Source organism: Acanthochromis polyacanthus, chromosome 16 (assembly GCF_021347895.1).
Source record: "Acanthochromis polyacanthus isolate Apoly-LR-REF ecotype Palm Island chromosome 16, KAUST_Apoly_ChrSc, whole genome shotgun sequence".
Taxonomy (NCBI): domain Eukaryota; kingdom Metazoa; phylum Chordata; class Actinopteri; family Pomacentridae; genus Acanthochromis; species Acanthochromis polyacanthus.
The window spans coordinates 37401268-37427269 of record NC_067128.1 but is presented as its reverse complement, the minus strand read 5'-3'; the positions used below and the strand labels follow the sequence as shown (position 1 = coordinate 37427269).

The 26002-nt window shown below is 41.8% G+C and overlaps 2 protein-coding genes across 39 annotated transcripts in view; both read right to left on the bottom strand.

The window, feature by feature from the left end:
* The window catches only part of LOC110945586 (gastrula zinc finger protein XlCGF57.1-like), a 156012-nt gene that overhangs the window by 54879 nt on the left and 75131 nt on the right, over positions 1 to 26002 (bottom strand). For 5 of the 36 annotated variants that reach the window (XM_051936873.1, XM_051936872.1, XM_051936874.1 and 2 more), the window contains exon 2: positions 11852 to 13747. The exons of 20 other annotated variants lie outside the window; for them this stretch is intronic. In XM_051936873.1, the coding sequence (XP_051792833.1) occupies positions 11852 to 13732 (1881 nt within the window). In that variant the 5' untranslated portion in view covers positions 13733 to 13747. Of the gene's footprint in view, positions 1 to 2316; positions 2522 to 10847; positions 13748 to 26002 lie in introns of those variants that run through there. 11 more of the 36 variants (XM_051936876.1, XM_051936877.1, XR_007936884.1 and 8 more) reach the window with 8 other exon arrangements.
* Positions 1 to 26002, bottom strand: part of slc2a12 (solute carrier family 2 member 12) — a 163733-nt gene that overhangs the window by 86156 nt on the left and 51575 nt on the right. The window contains exon 1 of one of the 3 annotated variants that reach the window (XM_051936953.1): positions 2317 to 2387. The exons of the other annotated variants lie outside the window; for them this stretch is intronic. The gene's annotated coding sequence lies outside the window, so the exon portion shown is untranslated. Of the gene's footprint in view, positions 1 to 2316; positions 2388 to 26002 lie in introns of those variants that run through there. 3 annotated transcript variants of the gene reach the window in all.

Sequence of the window (26002 nt, the reverse complement as noted above, 5' to 3'; positions counted from 1 at the left end):
GCTCGCATGCGTTCACTGTGATGCTACTTAAAAGTAATGTGTGTGTTAGGATTGGGGTAAATTACCAGGGGGTACATTCTCCAGCAGGGGTTTATTCATCGGCAGGGGTGCTTTTTTTCGGCAGAACACCAGCTCCATCTAGCGGCGAGGATGTGTAACGACAATCTAGGCCTTGATTATAATTTGACCCCATTTTTGAGAATACGATTTCTAGAATAAAATATCGTCTTATAGTCGGGTCAATACGGTACTTCTCTGTCTACTTTTTTCTTTACTCCATGTAGGTTTCCCAGAGACTATGGGTTGAGGAAGAAGTGGGAAGCAGCTCTGAGGAGAGAGGGGTTTGCTGTAAATATATAACAGCCTAGAGACAGAGATAAATAAATAATAATTAATATGAATAATAATTCTGTTGTTTATTGTAATTGTGTTATTTATTGTAAATGCAAATAAACTCTATCCTGTTCTCGTCTAGTTCATTGTTATATGGTTATATGTATATAACAGCCTTTATATATATATATATATATATATATATATATATATATATATATATATATATATATATATATAATAAATTAATATTAATAAATAAATAGATTACATTTGCAATTAAATCTTTTGATCTCAGAACATTTTCTACATATCTAAGTATTTACATTTCTATATGTAATGGCTGAACTGAAGAGATTCCCTGGCCTCTGGACCTAAATAATAAGATAACTAAAATTGAGATTACATTTGTAGGAAGCCTTTTTCAGTGTTTTCTCTTTTTTTTTCAGATCAAATATTCTCTATCAATAGCACATGTATTGACGGTGACAATAAACTAAACCACACGAAAATCGGTTGAAAAATGAGCAGATTCTGATGTATTTTTAATGTGCATGCATTGCTTTGAATGGGAACTTTGCCCCCTCCAAGATGGCCGCCACGTAGGCACGTCGCTGAGTTGGCTGCTACAGCGCGCTGATGTATCTACTTCCCCCACATTGTTTCATATCTATGGTGTGTTCACTTCCCCACATTGTTTCATATCTATGGTGTGTTCACTTCCCCACATTGTTTCATATCTATGGTGTGTTCACTTTCCCCACATTGTTTCATATCTATGGTGTGTTCACTTTCCCCACATTGTTTCATATCTATGGTGTGTTCACTTCCCCCACATTGTTTCATATCTATGGTGTGTTCACTTCCCCCACATTGTTTCATATCTATGGTGTGTTCACTTCCCCACATTGCTTCATATCGATGGTGTGTTCACTTCCCCCACATTGTTTCATATCTATGGTGTGTTCACTTTCCCCACATTGTTTCATATCTATGGTGTGTTCACTTCCCCCACATTGTTTCATATCTATGGTGTGTTCACTTCCCCACATTGTTTCATATCTATGGTGTGTTCACTTCCCCCACATTGTTTCATATCTATGGTGTGTTCACTTTCCCCACATTGTTTCATATCTATGGTGTGTTCACTTCCCCCACATTGTTTCATATCTATGGTGTGTTCACTTCCCCCACATTGTTTCATATCTATGGTGTGTTCACTTCCCCACATTGCTTCATATCGATGGTGTGTTCACTTCCCCACATTGTTTCATATCTATGGTGTGTTCACTTCCCCCACATTGTTTCATATCTATGGTGTGTTCACTTCCCCACATTGCTTCATATCGATGGTGTGTTCACTTCCCCCACATTGTTTCATATCTATGGTGTGTTCACTTTCCCCACATTGTTTCATATCTATGGCGTGTTCACTTCCCCCACATTGTTTCATGTCTATGGTGTGTTCACTTCCCCCACATTGTTTCATATCTATGGTGTGTTCACTTCCCCCACATTGCTTCATATCTGACCGCGGTCCAAGATGGCCGTGGTAAGCACGTCGATTAGCCGGGTGTAGCTTCATATCTATGGTGGGTTCACTTCCCCCACATTGCTTCATGTCTATGGTGCGTTCACTTCCCCCACATTGTTTATATCTGTGGTGTGTTCACTTCCCCCACATTGCGTTCTCAGTCTGCTGTGTGCGGTTGCCGTGGTAAGATGACCAGTTTAAGCTTCGCTAGCAAAATGCTAATTAAGTTTAACCTCCGTGCTGAATAAATTGCTTTGTGTTTTTAGCATTATCTGGAGGTTACCACGTGCACGACTGTGAGAGTAATATCAGTGTGTTTTACCAGCTCCTGCAAATAAGCGGCGGATTTGATGCCAATAGGGAGGATGCTCCCAGTTTGATTATCTACACAATGCAAGAGAGAGTACACAACTACTACACATGCTATAAGTGGAATTCTTCATACACACCTATGGGCTGTAAGGGGATGTGTGGTTTCCAGATGACATCCAGCAGTCTGCGCTGACGATCGATCTCCTCCTGGTACTGGACGATGGTTTTTTCAAACTCTGTGAATATTTCTCCAGCAGCAGCAGCTAGTCTGTCGCTGATCAACTCTCTCAGATACTCAACTGAACACATCGTTACTTTCTCGCTCTGATATTTCTCATTCATACTATAATACAGCCGTTTTATAGCTCAGTCCACACAGCAGTGAAGCTAACTCTGCTCATGCTTCTTTGTTTACATCCGCCGGGTGTCACACTGTGAAGTTCCGGCAGAAACACTGACTTACTTTCTTCTTCCTCATTGAATTGGGCGGACAAGACGCATCACTGGCATATTGCTGCCACCTACTGGATGTTACTCATAGTCCTTGGAATCCTCCATATTTATTACCTCCGCCAGGAGGTAATCACCGGAGTCTGTCTGTCTGTCTGTCTGTCTGTCTGTCTGTCTGTCTCTGTGTCTGTCTCTCTCTCTGTGTGTGTGTGTGTGTGTGTGTGTGTGTGTGTGTGTGTGTGTGTGTGTGTGTGTGTGTGTGTGTTCTTGTACTTGCTACATTGTGAGGACCATTTTCTGCATTTAACTATCAAAGTGAGGACATTTTTACAAAGTGAGGACATTTTGGCCGGTCCTCACTTTGAAACAGCCATGTTTGAGGGTGAAGACTTGTTTTTAGAGAACAGCTATGAATTGAGGTTTGGTTAGGGTTAGGGTAAGGATTAAGTTTAGGCAATCAGTTGTGATGGTTAAGGTTAGGGTAAGGCTCTAGGAAATGCATTACGCCTATGGATGTCCTCACTAAGATAGAAGTACAAACATGTGTGTGTGTGTGTGTGTGTGTGTGTGTGTGTGTGTGTGTGTGTGTGTGTGTGTGTGTGTGTGTGTGTCTGTTTGTCTGTTTGTCTGTCTGTTAACAGCATAACTCAAAAAGTCATGGACGGATTTTCACCAAATTTTTACAGGATGTCCGGAAGAGCAAGAGTAACAATCGATTAGATGTTGGAGGTGATCCGGATCACTGTCTGGATCCAGGATTTTTTTGAAGGTCGAAGGACAATTGAGAGATGGCCGCCAGGCCATCTCTCAATTGGACAGAGAATGTCAGGAAGATTGTTACTCTTGCTCTTCCGGACATCCTGTAAAAATTTGGTGAAAATCCGTCCATGACTTTTTGAGTTATGCTGTTAACAGACAAACAGACACACACACACACACACACAGACGGACAGACAAACAGACAAACGGCATGGTGGAGGTACGCGCTCTCAGAGTGCTTTTCTAGTTTCTTATGCAGTCCTGTGGTCATGAGAAAGTTCAGAAGTTTCTTCATATTTGTCCACTCCTCCATGTTAAGTAGAAAGCAAAGATTAAAAACAGTTCGTCCAGCTGCTCCTAGTCTCTAATGTTTCTTCTGTTGGCATGAGTAGAGCTTACACTTCAGAAGAACATTTCTCACAGTTTCTAGTTCACCACACTCACAGTTCCTGTCTCTGTGCTTCCCAATCAAAGCCAGTCCACTTTTCAGACTGCAGTGTCTGAGTCTTAGCCAGGTTAGAACAACTGAGTCTCTTCTTGCACCACTGAAGTGCCTTCTTACTTTTCCCATTTTACCTTGAATAGCAAAATCAGTCCCCCTCTTCTTTTGTTTCCTGAACCCTCTGCCATATTTCTTTGACTAGTTTGTTAACGACAGAGTCATAATCTGACTCTCTGTGTGCTAAATCAAATTCTATTCTTTCCTCCTTGGTTGCTCTTTGTGCCAAGCTATCTGCTTCCTCATTGCCCTCCACACCACATGTGCTGGAACCCAAATAAAACCACCTCACACCCTGCTCTGCGGATTTGAAACAGTGCTTGAAATATTTCTAATAGAAAATTGTGTCTGGATTTGGAGTTTGCTTCTTTATTGATGTCAACACGGCTGATGAATCGCTACATAATTCTGACCAGTTTGTTGTCCATCACCCATCAAAGGGCCAAAATGATCCCTGATATTTCTGCAGTGAATGCTGTCATCTGGAACTCTAAAGCCTTTTCTGATCTTGAAAACTGGAAAGAATAAACCAACAGTGACTTGATCATTATCAGTGTTGTTAGATCCATCTGAGTAAATCTGTATATGAGAACCCCATTCTTCTTCAGTATGGGCCTTGATGTTATTCATGAATTCTGACTTGTTTGACTTGTGGTTCTTTAGGATGGTTGGATCAACATCTGGGTAAAAGAACAGCCATGATGGGATATTTGGCCAACAAACTGGAGAGCACACCTTTGTCTTCCGCCTTTATATATATATATATATATATATATATATATATATATCCATCCATGCTCTATACACCGCTTTATCCTCACTAGGGTCATGGGGGGTGCTGGAGTCTATCCCAGCTGACTCAGGCGAAGGCAGGGGACACCCTGGACAGGTCACCAGTCTGTCACAGGGCTACATATACAGACACACAATCACACTCACATTCACACCTACAGACAATTTAGAGTAATCAATTAACCTCAGCATATTTTTGGACTGTGGGAGGAAGCCGGAGTACCCGGAGAAAACCCACGCATGCACAGGGAGAACATGCAAACTCCATGCAGAAAGATCCCAGGCCCAGGCCGGGATTTGAACCGGGGATCTTCTTGCTGCAAGGTGAAAGTGCAAACCACTCGGCCACTGAGCATATATATATATATATACACACACACATATATATATATATATATATATGTGTGTGTGTGTGTGTGTGTGTGTGTGTGTGTGTGTGTGTGTGTGTGTGTGTGTGTGCATGCGTGACAGCAAGGTATAATTTCTTTCTTTCTTTTCTGTTTTTTTTTGAGTATTTACTGCAGTCATGCAGTAATTTGTTTGTTAGGTATTTTCTTTGACTTATGTTTGTCATGTGACTGCATTTTATTATTTTGTATTATCAGTGGATTTGGTTTGAGTTGTAAATTGGAGTTTATTTATCAATTCTTAAATTGAATGTTTCAGTTTTCTTAACCCTTTAAGCTTCAGTCAATTCCAGCCGTTTTCAGTACAAAAAATCGCTAATATTCTATTTTTAAATTAAAAAAATTACGAAAAATACAGGGAATATTGGACGCACATCGCGAGGTGCATTTCCTTGAAAACGACCGATTCGTGGATTTTATACCGACTTCAGGACATGTTTTTGACAAAATATTTTACTGGCTTGTGTCATCTGGATGTAAAAGGTTGGATTATAGCCGTTTTTTGTGGAATCTTTTTTTGTGTGTAATAATGAACCCGGAAATGTGAGTCGCGCTGTGTACGTTGAAGCCGTGTATAGAGAACGGATGGATGAATATTCGTTTTTGTCGGACAAATGTGTTTTTCTCGCCCGCTGTGGTAATCACATCTGAAAGTGGTTTATACCGGCGGATTCATGAGAATCTAAGCTTTCCATCGGCGTATAGTGTTTGTATAATCGGGTTTGCAGCCGTCGGACATTCTTGAAATTCCTATGCAAATTAGTAGGTGTACCGCCGGCGGTACACCTACAACGCACTGAAGCGTAAAGGGTTAACTATTCTTTTGGTTATTAAGTAGTTCTCATCAGTGTTTGTGATTATTTTATTTTGTCAATTGCAGCAGAGGGAGAGAAGCTGTTCTTGTGGTGAGAGGTTCTAGTCCTGAAGGACCGCAGCCTCCTGCCTGAGGGGAGGGGTTCAAAAAGTTTGTGTCCAGGGTGAGAGGGGTCAGCCAATATCTTGGTTGCACACCTTAAAGTCCTAGAGGTGTACAGAACCTGGAGGGATGGCAGGTTACATCCGATCACCTTCTCAGCAGAGCAGATGATGCGCTGCAGCCTGCTCTTGTCCTGAGCGGTGGCTGCAGGGTACCAGACGGTGATGGAGGAGGAGAGGATGGACTCTATGATGGCCGTGTAGAAGTGCACCATCATAGTCTTTGGCAGGTTGAACTTCTTTAGCTGCCTCAGGAAGTACATCCTCTGCTGTGCCTTCTTGGTTATGGAGGTGATGTTCATCTCCCTCTTCAGGTCCTGGGAGATGATGGATCCCAAAAAGCGGAAAGACTCCACGGTGAGCACTGTGGAGTCAGAGAGCTTGATGGGAGCAGGGGGGGGCTGTGTTCCTCCTGAAGTCCACCACCATCTCCACTGTCTTCTGGGTGTTGAGCTCCAGGTTGTTCCTGCTGTACCAGGTCACCAGGTTGTCTACCTCCAGTCTGTAAACAGACTCATCCCCATCAGAGATGAGTCTGATGAGGGTGGTGTCATCAGCAAACTTCAGGAGTTTGACGGGCTGGTGCCTGGAGGTGCAGCTGTTGGTGTACAGGGAGAACAGCAGTGGGGAAAGAACACAGCCTTGGGGGGAGCCAGTGCTGATGGTCCTGGTCTCAGAGACTTGCTTCCCCAGCTTCACATGCTGCTTCCTGTCAGACAGAAAGTCTGTGATCCATCTGGAGGTGGAGGCAGGCACACTCAGCTGGAGGAGCTTGTCCTGGAGCAGGGCAGGGATGACTGTATTTTAAAGGCAGAGCTGAAATCTACAAACAGGATCCTGGCGTAGGTTCCTGTTGAGTCCAGGTGCTGCAGAATGAAGTGGAGAGCCAGGTTGATGGTGTCATCCACCGACCTGTTGGCTCTATAGGCGAACTGCAGGGGGTCCAGAAGAGGGTCTGTGATGGCTTTTCGGTGGGGAAGCACAAGGCGCTCAAAAGACTTCATCACCACAGAGGTCAGAGCGACAGGTCCGTTATCATTAAGACCAGTGGGACCAGAGCCCCCAGCTCTGATTAGTCCCTACAGGGGGACCCAAAAGTCTGGAAACAAAGTTTAACTGCAGTGTCTATTTCAGTTGGGGGTGCATGAATTCACTCTTATTTTACCCATTTTTGTTATAGCATAATAAAATAACGTAAAAGCATAGTATTTGCCGAGTGCAATAACTCGGAAGAAAATGAATAGAAGCATAAGGTCCAGGTATGCTGGAGCAGAACTTCAAAATGCAGGCCATCAGTGTCAGATTTCAAAACTCTTGATGGTAAAGTATCTGACAGTTAATTTTTTTAAACATCCAAAAGTACTATGAGGCAACATTTACTGGCCAGTTTGAGGAACCTTCATAAGCATGAATGAAGGTACATTCCAGAAGATACCAGTGTAACCAGTTGGTGGAAACGTTCACGTCTTTGTGTAAGAAACAAACATGAACATGTGGAAATATGTTTGTTTTACACTAATCTGATACTCTATATATCTGTGGTACTGATTTATTGAAATAACATTATTTGGATGATAGACTTTTCATTTGTTTCCAAACTTTTGGGTCACCCTGTAGAAATCATCATTTAGCAGCTTGGTGTGAATGGTTGCTTTTAAACAGTTTTTTTAACAGAGTATTTTTGATATTGTTAAATAAAAATTTATATTGTTGCCTTCATTGGAATCGCGTCTCCTGCTTCATTAGTAGAACGAACCTGAGTTGCCTTCTTGTTAGTGTTGGTTATAGTTCCCTGGGTGAAAGTCCTGGGGCGGCGTTGTCCGGCTGGTGTCTACAGTTGGTAGTTGTAGCACCCAAATTCTTCTCTTGAAGCCCTCCTCCACACTCACCACACCAGGACAGAGCACTGGGGCACACCTGAGGAGACGGAGGAGGGCTGGGAACAGAAGGACTTGAGTTGGATGGACTGAGTGTGGCCTGAGAGACATGAGTGAAATCAATCAAGTGGGGTTCCAGTGATGCCACGCAGGAGAACCCCCACAGGCCCCCGGCCCCGGGGACCCCCAGCCACAGCAACACGGATGATGGTACACCTGGCCGCCCCATAGGTGTAAGGGGGCCGGATCCCACCAGCAAGGCCATACCAGTGAAACACCTCATTAACCCCCTATTAATACATTTCCCGATACCTGACGGGAAACATTATCCCAGCACCGTGATGGTGTAACCCTGAGTGTCATGTGGTGCATTAAAAGTGGGGAGGATGGGCAAGGCGTCAGCCTACCCAGACCTACCCCCAAGGTGAGTGTGTGTGTTGCATTAAAAAAAAGACTGGAGAGCAGGGGAGGCAGGAAAAAGGGTGATGAGGGGGAGACAGGGCCGTATAGCCTTGCCACCCGCCCCACCGCAGTGCCCATCACTCCCGCCCCCACCTGCCCTCGGGGCCCTAACTGTTGTGTCCCTATAGACCCCTTTCACATGACGTATGCATACTTAATTAGGCAGCTGCGCGCACAGACCCGGTTCAAAACAAAGCCTGTTTACCTGGCCAAGTTGTGATATTGTAAGCACATATTACTCTAAATATGCCTTCTTGTTGTGCTGTCGGCTGTCAAAATTGTAGTAAAGCAGATGATATGGCTGCTGTGAGAGCGACCAGGTGGAACTTGCTTTGTTACCGCGGCTAAACGTTTGTTTACATAATACTGATTTCCGCGTTCTCCGGAGCAGTCGTTACGTTGATATTACAGCTCCTGCTGATATACCGGAGAAGACCTGAGCCCGTTAGCAGGACAGTGCAGTATGTCAAAGTAGTGCCTGATAACGCATTGAAGGATTACTTTAATACCCAACATGCCGAACCAGTCCAGCGGCAACAGGACAGCCCACCATCTGCTGCATCCAAACAGCAAGAGCCCGTGTCCGGCAGGCAGCAGGAGGCGGGCGGCGGCAGCCCCAAACAACAGCCGCCACCGCCTTCTCAAAGCGAGCCCATTGATGCGGCCAAAGCCGAGACGTGCAATTTCTGAAACGTTATCTTTCTGTTCTTGTTCAGGGAACTCCGAGACACCTCAGTTGTCAGACACTGGCTCACCCATTAAATTAAAGTGGAATGTGGAGGAGCTCCTGCACCAGGTCTGTGCGCGCATACCTTGTGTTAGTAAACACTGCAAGGGGTCTATATGTGCCTAAAGGTTGCCATTTACAGTGAGGTGTGAAAAAATGTGAAGTGCACAATAAGAGGGTCCCCAGAAGAGGCAAGGGACCAGGGAGCAATAACAGTGATAACAAACCTCTACTTAAAGAAAGAAAGCAGTTACAGCATGAACAATAGTATAAAAACGAATGGAGTCCACTCATTAAATAGTCTTTCTACCCTCTGAGGAAGCAAAAACAGAGGCATTCACAAAGTGTGTGATGCATGACAGGTTGTTTCTTCATGTAAAACAGATTTTTGGTTAAAAATTCCATTAAGTTACTCCATTTTAGAGGCTCAGTGGAGGCAGGTCATTTTTGACCCTGAGGACAGGAGTGTTCAGGACGTTAAGACAACACAAGGGTTGAATGTGCTGTATGACGACACAATGAGATCCTACTAACAAATCACACAGATGACCTATGTGGTGACAATAGAAGAAATAAATAGTATAAGACCTTAATCTAACCAGCAGAAGCTGCAGCACAGCTTCACCTTTTTTAACATTTCTGATTTTGACATTTCCAGGAGTGTATCAGCTACTACTAGTAAACCACTTGTCTGTTGCTTCAAAACATAATAATGTTGGTGTCAGGAGGCAGACATCGTCTCTATTTTAAAGATCAGGCTTAAAACCTTCCTTTTTGACAGATCTTATATTTAGGGCTGACTGGGTGACCCTGAGGGGGTCAGCTGGAGTCTTCCTCTTGGACGTCCCTTAGTTCTGCCACTAGTTCTGCTGCTATAGGCCTATAGGCTGCTGGGGGACCTCTCTGGATGCACTGAGCCCTTCTCTATCTAGCTTTATATTTACTACATATACCGTTATTGCATTACACTAACTCTGTCCCTGTGTCCTTTCTCCGAGTGTCCCTGGTCCCAGAGCTGGATGCTTCAGATCTGTGGTTGATGTTCCACCAGCTGGTCTAGTCTCCACCATGTCCACTGTGGGATGCTGCTGCTGACCTTCCTCCAGCCCACTGCTTCCAGCTGCTCATTTCCACCAGTCTGCTCTGCATCACCCTCACTATACTTGATATGCTCTTCTACATACTGTTTGAATTTTACTACCAGCTATATATGTAGTAGATTTAATGCCAGAGCAGTACACCAGAACAGTAAACTATGAATCATTTTCAATGTTAGCTTCGACTTTGTATCGTCTGTCTTATCATGCATGTATCAAATTGTATGTTTTATGTTCCCTGTTCCCCTCCCTCCTCTACCCTTCTCTACCCCTCTCGACCTCTCTTCTGTCCCTCTCAAACTGCCCGACCAACAGCAGATGGTTCCCCCACATAAAGAGCCGGATTCTGCTCAAGGTTTTTTCCTTGTTAAAGGGTGTTTTTCTTGCCTTTGGGCTGCTCTGGGGGTTCTTATTGGTTCTGTAAAGCATCTTGAGATAATTTCACAGTAATTGGCGTTATATAAATAAAATTGAATTGAATTAAATTGGTTATGTGTTTGATATCTGACTCAGAGATATTCTTGCTGGGGATCTTCAATGTTACATTCATTATGAAACAACTTGTAAACGTTCATCTGTTTGAAAACATTCAAAACATTTCATGAAGCAGTCATGGAGCTGTAGACGTTTTATTAGAACTTTATTTCACATCCAGATCTCCTCTGCTGCAGTGACACTCTGTTGTGTCCTACTGTCACAATGTCTCTGTATCTCATTGCCTCCTTTTACTTGAAAGATGGCAGAGCTCAAGCTGAGTGGATTCCAGCAGTACGTTCACACCTGAACAGCCATGTTCTCTCAGCAGGATGTGAAAATGTTCCAAACAGCTTCACAATATCTCCAATCACTGCTCTGCTGATGAAGGATGTCATGATAGCAGAAATGTAGCAGTCTGTACCAATACCATATCCATCCAGACATTCAGTTTGGTTCTTCTGCCTGCTCCACCACCACCACAGTCCAGACTCCATCTGGTCTGATCATCAAGGATTGCTGACATACTTCCTCACAATTGTTGTTGAAGCACAGTCTAAAGGTGCTTTAAATCTAAAACATCTACTTTTAACCTCTACCAATTCCATGTTGTTTCAAGCTTAGTTCTGACATTATGTTTCCAACAGATGTTTCAGGATCACGACTTCTCAGCTGCGTGGATTCTCATGTGGGCTTTTAATCGATAACTACGGTTGAAGCTTTTTCCACAGGTTCCACAACAATACGGCTTCTCACCTGTGTGAAGTCTCATGTGTTTAGTCAAATGGGTCCGTTGAATGAAGCTTTTTCCACAGGTTCCACAAGAATATGGCTTCTCACCTGTGTGACATCTCATGTGTTTAGTCAAATAGGTCCGAAGACTGAAGCTTTTTCCACAGGTTCCACAAGAATATGGCTTCTCACCTGTGTGACATCTCATGTGTTTAGTCAAATAGGTCCGTCGACTGAAGCTTTTTCCACAGGTTCCACAAGAATATGGCTTCTCACCTGTGTGAAGTCTCATGTGGTCAGTCAAATTGGTCTGACGACTAAAGCTTTTCCCACAGGTTCCACAAGAATACGGCTTCTCACCTGTGTGGGTTCTGTGATGTTTGATTAAAACTGATTTTTTCCTAAAAGCTTTTCCACAGACCTTGCATGTTGCAGGTTTTCTTGCCTTGTCATTGTCACACTGTCTCGCTGACGTTGGAGCATTGTCTACATCATTACTGTGACTGCTGTCACTCTGACATCTTGGTTCCTGCTCCATACATCTAGTTGATCCTGAGTCTACATCCTTGCATCCTTCCTGATCTGGGCTCTCAGCTACACAAGAGATGTGAAACAGGAGCTGATCACTGTTTGGTTTTGGTTCACTGTGGTCACTTTCCTCATCAGCAGGAGTCACCTCAAAGGTATCAGTCTCCTGTTTCAATCCAATTAACTCTTCCTCCTGGCTGAAGCAGAGTTCATCCTGTTCCATTTTAATTTGTGGTAACTCTGGGTTTAATTGGTCCAGACTGGTGTACGATTCTTCCTGTTCCATTTTAATTTGAGAAAACTCTGGGTTTGATTGGTTCAGACTGGTGCACGATTCTTCCTGTTCCATTTTAATTTGAGAAAACTCTGGGTTTGATTTGTCTAGACTGGTGCACGATTCTTCCTGTTCCATTTTAATTTGAGAAAACTCTGGGTTTGATTGGTCTAGACTGGTGCACGATTCTTCCTGTTCCATTTTAATTTGAGAAAACTCTGGGTTTGATTGGTCCAGACTGGTGCACAATTCTTCCTGTTCCACTTTAATTTGAGAAAACTCTGGGCTTGATTGGTCTAGACTGGTGCACGATTCTTCCTGTTCCATTTTAATTTGAGAAAACTCTGGGTTTGATTGGTCCATACTGGTGCACGATTCTTCCTGTTTCATTTTAATTTGAGAAAACTCTGGGTTTGATTGGTCCAGACTGGTGCACGATTCTTCCTGTTTCATTTTAATTTGAGAAAACTCTGGGTTTGATTGGTCCAGACTGGTGCACGATTCTTCCTGTTTCATTTTAATTTGAGAAAACTCTGGGTTTGATTGGTCTCGACTGGTGCACGATTCTTCCTGTTCCATTTTAATTTGAGAAAACTCTGGGTTTGATTGGTCCATACTGGTGCACAATTCTTCCTGTTCCACTTTAATTTGAGAAAACTCTGGGTTTGATTGGTCCTGACTGGTGCACGATTCTTCCTGTTTCATTTTCATTTGAGAAAACTCTGGGTTTGATTGGTCCAGACTGGTGCACGATTCTTCCTGTTTCATTTTAATTTGAGAAAACTCTGGGTTTGATTGGTCTCGACTGGTGCACGATTCTTCCTGTTCCATTTTAATTTGAGAAAACTCTGGGTTTGATTGGTCTAGACTGGTGCACGATTCTTCCTGTTCCATTTTAATTTGAGAAAACTCTGGGTTTGATTGGTCCAGACTGGTGCACAATTCTTCCTGTTCCACTTTAATTTGAGAAAACTCTGGGCTTGATTGGTCTAGACTGGTGCACGATTCTTCCTGTTCCATTTTAATTTGAGAAAACTCTGGGTTTGATTGGTCCATACTGGTGCACGATTCTTCCTGTTTCATTTTAATTTGAGAAAACTCTGGGTTTGATTGGTCCAGACTGGTGCACGATTCTTCCTGTTTCATTTTAATTTGAGAAAACTCTGGGTTTGATTGGTCCAGACTGGTGCACGATTCTTCCTGTTTCATTTTAATTTGAGAAAACTCTGGGTTTGATTGGTCTCGACTGGTGCACGATTCTTCCTGTTCCATTTTAATTTGAGAAAACTCTGGGTTTGATTGGTCCATACTGGTGCACAATTCTTCCTGTTCCACTTTAATTTGAGAAAACTCTGGGTTTGATTGGTCCTGACTGGTGCAGAGTTTCTCCTGCTGATCTTTAATCTGTAGAGGCTCTGGGTCCTCATGGTCCACCATGGAGTTTTGTCTCCTGGTCATGGGGCTGATGGTCAACAACAGTCTTCTCATTCTCACAGACATACGACTGTGGGAGCTCTGGAGGGACAAAGAGACAAAAGATAATGGTTACTACTGTGATAATGAGAGAACACACATCTGTCACTTTGTCCAGGACTGGCTGTCTCCAACAAAATCAGCTCAAGAGTCGAATGTTTGATGCAAATGAATTTTATGGTTTATATTTGAAATCTTGGAGCCATGACACAGCAGCAGGAATGATACAAGCATCTCCAAATGACTGAACATTTCTATGAACACGTTGTTCCACAGTGGATACAGGATCATAAAGATTCTAATGGTAAACACCACTGGGTACTTTTCTACACATCAAACAGATAAATTTGATGGGTATTAGCGCGATCTTTTTCCAATAAAAAAGATGCACAGGCTTTCGGTTCAGGAAGGTTCAGGAAGGTTCAGGAAGGTTCAGGAAGGTTCAGTCAGACGCGCCCAGCGCTGTCCATGATACACACAAATCCAAACGCTCCAGACCAGAATTTCCATTTCCATAAATCCATTTATTCCATGATCAAAACGACAAAAAAAGAGAATCTGCTTACCAGCAGCGGCAATCCAAACCGGCCAAATAGCAAAAAGAACAACGCTTACCTACATCAGCGCCAGCGGTCTTAAACTGTGTGGCTGCCTAGAACAAAAAGCTTCCCAGCCCCGTGCAATCACCCACCTATATCCAGGTGCTGCAGTCACCTGGACATAATGAGTGGGCGGACACATAGCCACATAAACAACAAAATAACGATACAAACAAAAGCATTCTATGCGATTGATATTAACTCAGAATAAAAGTTTTCTACTTAACTTACTACTAAATCAGATTATACACAAATTACCGATTGCACATATTACATAAATTTTGGCTCCAACATTCCGGCCCCTAATTGGCATTTCTTTTAAAAAACAAATGGCAATTAACTCAACACAATATATGAGGCAAAACATTCTTTTGTCACTTACAAGTAACATACTTCAGTCAGGGTATACGTGTTGTCAATGATGAGTCCAAATGAGTCCAACAGTCCATAATATCATAATATGTCCATAATGTGCACCAATGAATAAGGGATTGTATGTATATGTGTGTCAGACTTCCACTGCCGTCTTCAAGAGGAAAACCAGTTTAGTGATAGGCCTGTAGAGGGTGCTGGTCTTGGTCCGAACTTGAACCTGCCTCACAAGACCTTTGGAGTCGGGTAATGTCTTCACAACTTGGCCCATAGGCCAAGAGCCTCTTGAAGCAGTGTCTTCAATGAGTAGAACAATATCTCCTGGTTCAAAATTTGATTTCTTGGTCCATTTGTGTTTTGATTGTAGCTCAGGGAGATATTCTTTTATCCACCTTCTCCAAAACATGTCAGCCATAAATTTTACTTGACGCCATCTCCTTCTGCTGTATACGGCATCTTGACTGAAGACTCCAGGTGGTAGAGAGGGCTGCGGACGGATGTGGATGGCTCTAATATTGAGACAGGTAAAAATAACTCCATAGCGTTTCACAGTTGATCTTCCACGCTTTATTTCAAATGGGCCAAAAAAGTCCACACCCACATTAGTAAAAGGTGGTTCATCTGGAGTGACTCGCTCCCTTGGTAAGTCAGCCATTAGTTGTTCACCCTCCTTTTTTCTTTTCTTAGCATTTGCTAATTTTAATGCAGCTTTTACACGAAGAATCCAAGCCACAGCTCTTTTCAAGTGGTACCAGTCAGAGTACTTCAAAAGCATTCTGGTGACACTGTTTCTTCTCTCTTCCACAGCGGCAGTGTTTACTACAAGCATCTTCACCTCTGGATCTTCAGGAGAAAGTGCTAAATCTGAATCGGGAGTCTTTGGCCATTCAGCTTCAGGAAGCTGAAGAAACTCCGGGCCTGAAAACCAGTTCGTAGATTTTAAGAAGCTCGGCACTGAAACGCCTCTTGAAGCCCAGTCAGCAGGATTCAGGCTACTATTGACGTATCTCCACTGAGCAGCATTAGAAGCTGATCTGATTGTTTCCACTCGATTAGCAACGAAAGTGTTAAATCTGTAAGTTTCATTCTTGATGTATTTAAGCACTGATGTGCTGTCAGTCCAAAAGACTGATGGTTCAAGGGGGCCCTCAAGCTCTCCTCTTAGCATTTTATCCATTTTTACTGCGACGGTCGCTGCTGTGAGCTCCATTCTTGGTATAGTGACCGGTTTTTGAGGCGCCACTCTGGCTTTTCCTATAATAAAAGCACAGTGAACTTGGTGCTTGTTTGACATTCTTAAGTAAGAGACAGTGCCATAACCGCTCTCACTTGCATCTGCAAAATGATGCAGCTGTGCTGAGGCAAGTTGTCCAAATCCATCAGACTTAAAGCAACGCTTGACCTTGTAGTTCTCTAATAACCTTAAATCTCTCAACCAGGTGGACCAAACATGATGGAGATGTTCAGGAATTGCCTCATCCCATCCAAGTCTTAAGCAGTAGAGCTCTTGCAAGAGCTGTTTAGCAGGAAGGATGACTGGAGCCAGCATTCCAAGCGGATCGTAGACAGAACTAACTGTTGATAGGATCCCACGCTGGGTAAGTGGTTTGTCATGGAGCTGGATTTTAAATTCGAAGGAGTCTGTTTCAATGCACCACTGTACACCTAGTGCTCTTTCGACAGGCAGGATGTCTTGATCAAAATCCAGGTTTTTCACCTCCGTGGCTCGGTCTTCTTTTGCTATAGATAAAATCAGTGCTCTGCTATTGCTGACCCACTTGTTTAACCTAAAGCCCCCCCCCCCCCCGGCACACAGACAGATCAAGTTTTGAGCTAGAGTCAGTGCTTCATCCTCAGTTTTGACAGACTTGAGACAATCATCTACATAAAAGTTCCGGAGTACTGTGGAAATTGTTTGGATATTAAATTCTGGTGAATTATCTTTTGCACACTGCTGCAGCGAGAAGTTGGCGCAGCTAGGAGAAGATGTGGCTCCAAATATGTGCACAACCATTTTGTACATCTCCAGTTCTTTGCTCCAGTCCCCATCAGGCCACCAGAGAAATCTCAGAAGGTCAGAATCTTCCTCTGGGATTCTGACCTGAGGAAACATCCCTTCAATATCTGCCATGAAGGCAACAGGTTCCTGACGAAATCTAGTGAGGACACCAATAAGACTATTGGTCAAATCTGGACCTTGCAGCAGATGGTCATTTAGGCAAGTACCTTGATAGCTAGCGCCACAATCAAAGACTACTCTCAGCTTGTTTTTCTTCGGGTGATACACACCATGATGTGGTATGTACCAAATTCTTTGACTGCTTCTGGCCTTGTCCTGGGCTGTTAATTTTACAGCAAATCCTTTGTCCAACAGGTTTGCCATAAACATCTTGTATTCTTCATAGAACTTGCTATTTCTTGCAAACTTTCTCTTCAAGTTCAGGGTTCTCTGTTCAGCAACACTGTAGTTGTTTGGAAATTTTGTGTCCTTTCTCCTTAGTGGCAATCCAACACTATAGTGCCCATCTACCAGCTTGATGGACTTGGAAACACTTTCCATGAACATTCTGTCCTCCTGTGACATCTCAAGGCGTTCCTCCTGCTGACACTCTGGAAAGTCCTGTTTGACCTGCTGTTGTATCAACTCTTCTAGTTTTACAACAGAAATACGGTGAGCCATGACAATTTGTTTTCCTTTTTTTGAAACACTAGTCTTTCTAAAAGGTCCATTTACGGTCCATCCCAGGGCAGTCTGAACAGCATATGGTCCATTTTCCTTGCTGCTTATAACGTTCCATGGCTCCAGTGCTTTTGGCACATTGCTGCCAATCAGCAGGCCAATATCTGCATCAATCTGAGGGAGCTTTACTTCTTTCAGATATGGCCATCGTTCCAGATCCTCGACGGCTGGGATATTTTCCTTTTTCACAGGGATTTCATCCTGCATGTACACTTCAGGAAGATCAATGTGCTTGTTGCTATTTAAGCTACTGATCTCCAGTCCAGGTGTGGCAGCTGTCTTCACAACTTGCACATTATTCATTGTACGCAGAAGTATGTCAGTTGGTCTTGCAGTCAGCTGAAGTCTTTCCAGAAGTGCCTTGGTACAAAAACAGTCAGTGCTGCCTGGGTCCAGGAATGCATATGTCAATGTTGATTTGTTAATTTTTTTGTTTTTAACTTTCACAGGGACAATAGCAAGGATGGATTCCAGTTCATCAACATCCAAACTTGATACATTTTCTTTGTCAATTTCCACCAGGCCGCTTGTGATAGATTTTTCTTTGTGGTCCTTGCAACTTGTAATTGCTTCCTTACTGGCAATATGTAAGATGGTGGGGTGCTTGAGTGAACATACATGACAGGTGAGTCTCTGCAAACATCCTTTGCTCAGGTGGCCTGCTTCCAAACATCCAAAACAAACACCTCTTCTTTTCAAAAACTCAAATTTTTCCTTGTGATTTTTTTTATTCAACTGAGAGCAGGAGTCCAGTTTGTGTGTCTCTTTGCAAAATAAACAAAGCTGGTCATGTGTTTAGGCATTTGAACTAAGAAGAATATTGCCCTCTGCTGGTTGCTTTGTTACAGGTGACACGCTGGTAACAAAACCACTCTTGCTCCTTCTCACCATGTTGGATCTCGGCAGCTGTTGCACTGGGGAACTACTTCTTGAAGCCGGCATGGAGTCTTTTAAACTGCCAAATACTGGATGAGACCAGATTTGAGACTGACTTTCCACAAACTGCACCAAATCTGCAAATCGGGCTCTTCTGCCACCCTGACCTTGCAAGTCACAAGCTTTGGCCCTCCATTTCTCTTTTAGCTTGAAAGGCAGCTTAGAAACAATATTTTTCATATTAGATAAATGGTCCAGTTCATCCAGGTAGTCCACTGATTTCATGGCGTTAAGACAGCTGTTTAGAAACAGTGAGAAGCACTTCAAGCCTTTGGCATCTTCCACTTTTATGGATGGCCAGCTGATTGCTTTCTCTAAGTAGGCTGTTGCAATTGTGTAGTCATCACCAAAATGTTTTTTCAACAGTTTCTTTGCCTCCCAATACCCTCTGTCTGGGGACATGTATTGGCAGCTTCTCACCAGCTCCCTTGGTTGGCCGTTCGTGAACTGCTCTAGAAGTCTGTCTTTGTTATTGTCTGTCTGCTCTTCAATTCCATGCTCAAATGCTCTCATAAAAAATAAATACTCCAGTGGATCACCTTTGAAAACTGGTACGGCGAGTGAAGGTAGTGATGACATATTGTGTTGTTTTACAAGTGCTTCGATTATTTTGTTTTGCTTTTCCATGATTTCAGCTAAGTTGTTTATGCCAGTGTCATCTTTCTGAGGAACAGTGTCAGATCTCTCCACGATTCCAGGTCTGGGGTACTGCTGCTGTGCAACTGTTTTCCTGTGACTTTGCATGTTCTCCCCAGGTAAGTACTGCATTACAGGAGCATTGACAGGTTGTGTCTGGGTTGTTTTTGGCTTCACCACCTGGGTTGGCTGTACTCTTTCTGGTAAGTGTTCATCCACATTTGAGTTTTGCACAGCACATTGTCTGAAATAATCATTCATTCCATCAGATCTGGATGATGCTCTAGAAATGTGCGTTGATCCGACGGCCTCAAGAATACTGATTTTTGCATTAGCTGCTGCAAGCTCTGTTTCTAGTCCCAACTGTTCTTGTCTTCTTTTTAACTGCTCCTGTTGTGCCACAAGTTCATGTTTTTTATTTAGGGCTGCAACCCGCTCCATGATGGCAGCTCTTTCAGCTTCTGCTTGAATGCGAGCATGTGATGTTGAAGATATACTTGATGCACCAGACTTTGATTTTGATTTTGTTTTTGGGGCATTTGAAACACTGTCATTGGGTCCAACGTCTTCCGAGCTTGTAACACTTGACTGCTTGTCATCTTCAGCAACAGGGAGTGAAACTATTTGATGCCCATATTCTACAGAAGGTTGTTTGATTTCAACCAACCATATCTGCACATCCTGTACAAAAGCAGTAAGCCTTTCGATTTTGTGTTTAAGCCATTGAACTTGTTTTTCATATTCATTTTCAGGCAGATAATCTTTCATTGATTTTTGACATGCTTCGCAGAGCCTGTTTATTTCTTCCACATAACCTTTGATTTTATTTGCATTTTCATTTGATTGCATGAGCTCCTTCATTGTTTCCATTAATTGTTTAGCCTGTCTGCAATTCAAGTTCCTTGTTTTCTGAGCATTCAACAAAAGCAATTCCAAACCTTTATCAGTGTGTTTGATCACCCTTTTTTCTTTTTCAGGTTGCACCACATTTTCCACTTCAGCATTTTCAACACCACATTTTTGTTGCTCAGAATGAATATTATGCAAGACATCTTCATCCATTTTCTTTGGCTCAAATATCACTAATACACACAATGAAATCCTCTTTTCCACAATTTAATCATCGCACATGCTCAGTCACTCCATCAATGCCGTAACATTCCAAACCTGCATGATGTCGCGCTGAGTGGGCATGTCCATCAGCGAATGCTGCACTTCCAATTCATTCATTAATTCAAGACGATCTGTAGCAACTCCGACAACAGTAAACAGGCATCAGCAGCACAATCACCAATCCACGCACAAACATTTTCCAGTTTCCAAATTTGTAATCAACGTTGTGATGGCCACACTAAACCACCGACTTTCCTCAGGCAGTCGAGTTTAAGACGAATATTAGCGCGATCTTTTTCCAATAAAAAAGATGCACAGGCTTTCGGTTCAGGAAGGTTCAGTCAGACGCGCCCAGCGCTGTCCATGATACACACAAATCCAAACGCTCCAGACCAGAATTTCCATTTCCATAAATCCATTTATTCCATGATCAAAACGACAAAAAAAGAGAATCTGCTTACCAGCAGCGGCAATCCAAACCGGCCAAATAGCAAAAAGAACAACGCTTACCTACATCAGCGCCAGCGGTCTTAAACTGTGTGGCTGCCTAGAACAAAAAGCTTCCCGGCCCCTTGCAATCACCCACCTATATCCAGGTGCTGCAGTCACCTGGATATAATGAGTGGGCGGACACATAGCCACATAAACAACAAAATAACGATACAAACAAAAGCATTCTATACGATTGATATTAACTCAGAATAAAAGTTTTCTACTGAACTTACTACTAAATCAGAAGAGGACTGAGAACAGAGGTTCTTGAAGGTAGGTCACGGTTAAAAGATAATTACTTTTTGTAAACAGAGATAGAGCAGAGATTGAACTATGAGCCTTTTCTCACGATGAAGGGACTGTCGGATACGTTGATTTTTACACAGTGCGACTTGTGCGTAGTTTTCAGACTTGTGTTGCAGGCCTTGATTTCTCAGCTATATCAAAAAGACATAAAAAGTGTTTTTATTCAGTAAGGATTCACATTTTTCTTTGATACACTCAAAACCTCTCTCAGCATTCCTGTCATCATTACAAATGATATAGCTGACAAGCCCCATAGACAGTTACACAGCTGTCATTCAAGAGTGTAAGACAAGGTTTAAAGTTTGAGTTAGGTTTTTGTGACATCAGTGTGAAAAAAACACTGAGGATATTTTTTGGACGGACTGTTATATTTTCCATGAAGTTGCATCAGAATTCTATTGAACTTGTGAACGTCATCTGGCTTTGTACTCACAAAAAAACAAAAACTTGAATGCTACCATGTGAATGTATTCTTCTGTACGTTTGAAGTTAAGATATCATTTAAATAAAAACATGTTGGCCCTTAGCTACTTATTTACAAAGTAAGTGTTATGAAGTGATTAACTCTGGGATCTTTATGGGAACTCATAAACTAAGCTAAAGTTCATTAAAGGTCTTCATCAGCCCCTCAGGCCTTTTATTTTATTGGAGGACAAAAGTGGGGGATGATAGTCATCAGATCATCCCAAAAGTAATTTTACTCAACAAAATTTTATTGATTTTTATCATGATTTATGACACATTGCACACAGTACATTGTATGCTGTCTCACATTTCAAAATGGCAAACTTTAAAATTGAAGCAGGATAAAAAAGCCCTAAAAATACACAAGTTGATTATTAAGGGCATATTAAAAGTGCTCTGATAATGATACTGAACATGTTGACTTTGTGTACAACCAGAAATGACTCCCTGCTGAGAATCTGGTACTGTTATCGTCTTTGCTTACTTCATTTTACAGATACAGTGTGACACCTGCCAAAGGTGGTACCATGAGGAATGCCTGGGTTTGGAGGAAGAGAAACTGGAAAAAGCAAGAGCAGGGAAATGGAACTGCCACCTTTGCTAATAAGATGTGAATTTTGTTTGTTTTGTCATTTTCTCCCATTATTTGTTCTCCAAATGTGCTCTAAGTTGGTTACTGCTGTTAAAGAAAGAAAACAGGACTCAGAGTGCTGGGTGTGTGTGTGTTTAAAGCTTGTTATATGTAACACACCTATTTTTATTGCATTTCAACACTAATTTTTATGAATTTCTAATAGCTGTCATAATGTAAATATGAGAATGGAGCTCAATAACTCAAAGGTCATGTGACCTTTTGATTCAAGATCAACACAGGATGGGAGATTTACGCCTGGTCTATCACATGTTTCTTTTTTAACATTTGGACACAATTACCATTTTTTAATAATTTTTCATGTATTTTATGCTGTGAATGGAGCATTACAGATCAATAACTCCCTGATCATGTGACCTATTGGCTCTAATTCAACACTTAAGCCTGGTCTGTCACACACATTTCTTTTTATTACATTTGGACACATTGTTTTTTAGGAATTTTTGATATCAGTCATCAGGCAGAAGAAATTTGAACCACACGCCAATTAAAAGCCCAAATCCTAAAAAGATAAGAGGGGTGAGTGACAAAAAAGAGGAGGAAGCTGCAAGCGCTTCTATCCTCCAAGCCATTCAAGTTCTAACCAACAAAATGGATCTCCAGACCAAATTACTGAAGAGCTTTGAAAAATGCATTGAAAATAATACTAATGCTATCAAAGAGAACAAGGAAGAAATTGCTGAGCTCTGGGAAAAAGTTGACGGACTCGAGAAGGAAAACCTCTCGCTCAAGAACATCTGTCAGGAACATGCTCGTTACAAAAGGAGGTGGAATTTAAGGTTGACTGGGTTAAAAGAGAAAGATGATGAAAACACAAGAGAAATTGTAATCGGCATTCTCACAAGGGTAGTGCCATTGTCGGTTGAGCGACTACGAGAGACAGTGGACACCGTCCACTGTCTAGGAAGGAAGAGTGATGCTGCTACGTCAAACGGCACACCGAGGGCGATCATCATCCAGTTCGGGATGAGAACCGTTCGGGATGATGTCTGGAAAAAGTCTAAAGCAGCCAGAGTATGCAGTGAGATGCACATCCGCTTCAAGGAAGACTTCTCCAGAGAGGATCGGGAGGCTCGTACCAAGTTATGGCCGGTCGTTCAGGAAGCCAGGAGAAGAGGGAAACGCGCCTTTCTGAAAGAAGGATATGCGCTGACTGACAATCATCGAGTGGATCCTAATTGATTTCCTCAGAGATTAATGGAGATCGCAGTTTGTTTGGCACAGGTACGCTGTTTCTTTGTAAGGTTTATACCTGTGGTCTTCCTGTTGAGGGCTGCTGTTGCACAATAATTGTTGACAATAGATATTTACAAGGACATGCTGCTCATTCCTGCGCATCATATTCCTACGCATTCAAAGGAGTTTGATTTTCTAGATGTTATCCTTTATTTCACTGAACTGTAGGGGGTTGAAAAATAATGTTAAACGGAAAGCAACTTTTGTTTTCTGTAAGGAGCAGAAGGCAAACTGTTTTTTTGCAAGAGACTCAGTAGAAACTGATGAAAAATTTTGGAAACAGCAATAGGGAGACTCTATTCTTTAGTCATTGTACTTCACACTCAGCAGGCCTGATGATCCTGATGAACAGATTTTCTGGGAATATAATTGATCACACAAGTGACACTATGGGACACTGGCTGATGGTTGTGGTTAATTCAATGCTGTTAACTTTATTTTACTCTGTATATATGGTTACAACCAAAAAACACGTAACAAAAACTTCTTTTCAATCTTAAGCCAACTGATTGAGGGGTGGAAAGTGACCTTTTCAACTGATAAACTTGTAATTGGTGGTGACTTTAACTTGGTTCATGACCTTTGGTTAGACCGCCATCCTTCTAGATGGCAATGTCATTATTATGAGGAAATTATTAGTGATTTTACCTCTCAGCTAAATGTAACTGACTTCTGGAGATTGAAAAATCCTCGTGCGAAACAGTACACTTGGTTCAGTCCGTCTAACAATAATCAATGCTCTAGGATAGACTACTGGTTAATCTCAAGTAACCTTTTTGAAAATGTCTCTAAATGTGAAATCTCGGCCTCACCCTTATCAGATCATTGTGTAATTTCATTGTCCTTTAACCCTTTAAGCTTCAGTCAATTCCAGCCGTTTTCAGTACAAAAAATTGCTAATATTCTATTTTTAAATAAAAAAATTACGAAAAATACAGGGAATATTGGACACACATCGCGAGGTGCATTTCCTTGAAAACGACCGATTCGTGGATTTTATACCGACTTCAGGACATGTTTTGGACAAAATAGTTTACTGGCTTGTGTCGTCTGGATGTAAAAGGTTGGATTATGGCCGTTTTTTGTGGAATCTTTTTTTTTGTGTGTAATAATGAACCCGGAAATGTGAGTCGCGCTGTGTGCGTTGAAGCCGTGTATAGAGAACGGATGGATGAATATTCGTTTTTGTCGGACAAATGTGTTTTTCTCACCCGCTGTGGTAATCACATCTGAAAGTGGTTTATACCGGTGGATTCATGAGAATCTAAGCTTTCCATCGGCGTATAGTGTTTGTATAATCAGGTTTGCACCCGTCGGACATTCTTGAAATTCCTATGCAAATTAGTAGGTGTACCGCCGGCGGTACACCTACGACGCACTGAAGCGTAAAGGGTTAAATTTCATAAAGCCGAAGTTAATCCTTGTTCAATATGGAAATTCAATAACAATCTTTTGGATAATTCTGATTTTCGTAATAAAGTTAGAAAACTGAGTCAAGAAATTTCCAAAATGGAACTATCAGCTGTGGGTAAATGGGAATGGTTTAAATTCAAAGCTAAAGAGCGTGCTATTAAAATTAGCAAATATGTTAGTAAACTCAAAAAGCAAAAACACCAACTTATATTAAGAGAAATGAACAGTTTTTGTCATAAAGCTGATTTGTCTGTGGAAGAACATGCCAGGCTAAACTGCCTTCAATCCGAGTTAGATAACCTCTATTTGGAAAAAGCAAATGGGGTCTTCATACATTCAAGAGCTTGTTGGTTAGAAGAGGGGAAAAAATTCCTCTTACTTCTTTAACTTGGAAAAACAAAGACAGACAAGCAAGAAAATCAAAATGTTACTTATTAATAGTGTTAATGTTAATGGCCAAGACCTAATTAATGAAGAAATTAAAACTTTCTATACTAATTTGTACTAATCCAATTTTTCTGAAGGAAACTGTTTGTTGTTCCTTGAAAAAATTAGAGATTATAGAGACATGATAGAAAAAGAATTTAAGGACTTAATGGAAGATAAGCTCAGAATTGATGAATTAGATTGTGCTATTAACCCTTTAAGCTTAATATCATCAGACGTGAAGACATAAATATCTCTAACCGTATATCAGCTGTTAAAAAATCCCTCAGTCACTGGCTGACCAGAGACCTTACTATTTTTGGTAGAATTTTACTGTCTAAAACTGAAGGTGTCTCTAAACTAATTTACCCTTGCCACTCCATGTATATTTCCACTAACAATATCAGTAAAGTCAGTTCAATTATTTTTCAGTTTGTATGGAGAAATATAACCCACTACATCAAGAAGTCACAACTAGTTAAAGAATATGATAAAGGTGGTGTTAAAGCTCTAAACTTTGAGTCAATGGTTGGCACCTTTAAAATAAATTGGATTAAAGCTTGTCTGTCTCAGCCAAACTCCATGTGGTTTCATATCCCAAGATCTTTGTTTAGCAGAATGGGAGGTCTTGACTTCCTCCTAAAGTGTGATTTTGAGATCAACAAAATTCCCATTAAACTCTCCAACTTCCACAGACAGGCTCTTCAGTTTTGGAAGATGATATTTACTCATAATTTTCCTCCTCATGGTTCAACCTTATGGAATAATAGAGTCATCTTAGTTAAAAATAAATGTGTATTTAAGAATGATTGATTTGAGCGAGGGATAGTTTTTGTAACTGATTTATTGGACTCCGGTGGCAAATTATTCGATCACACAACTTTTATAACCAACTATGATTTAAATTGCTG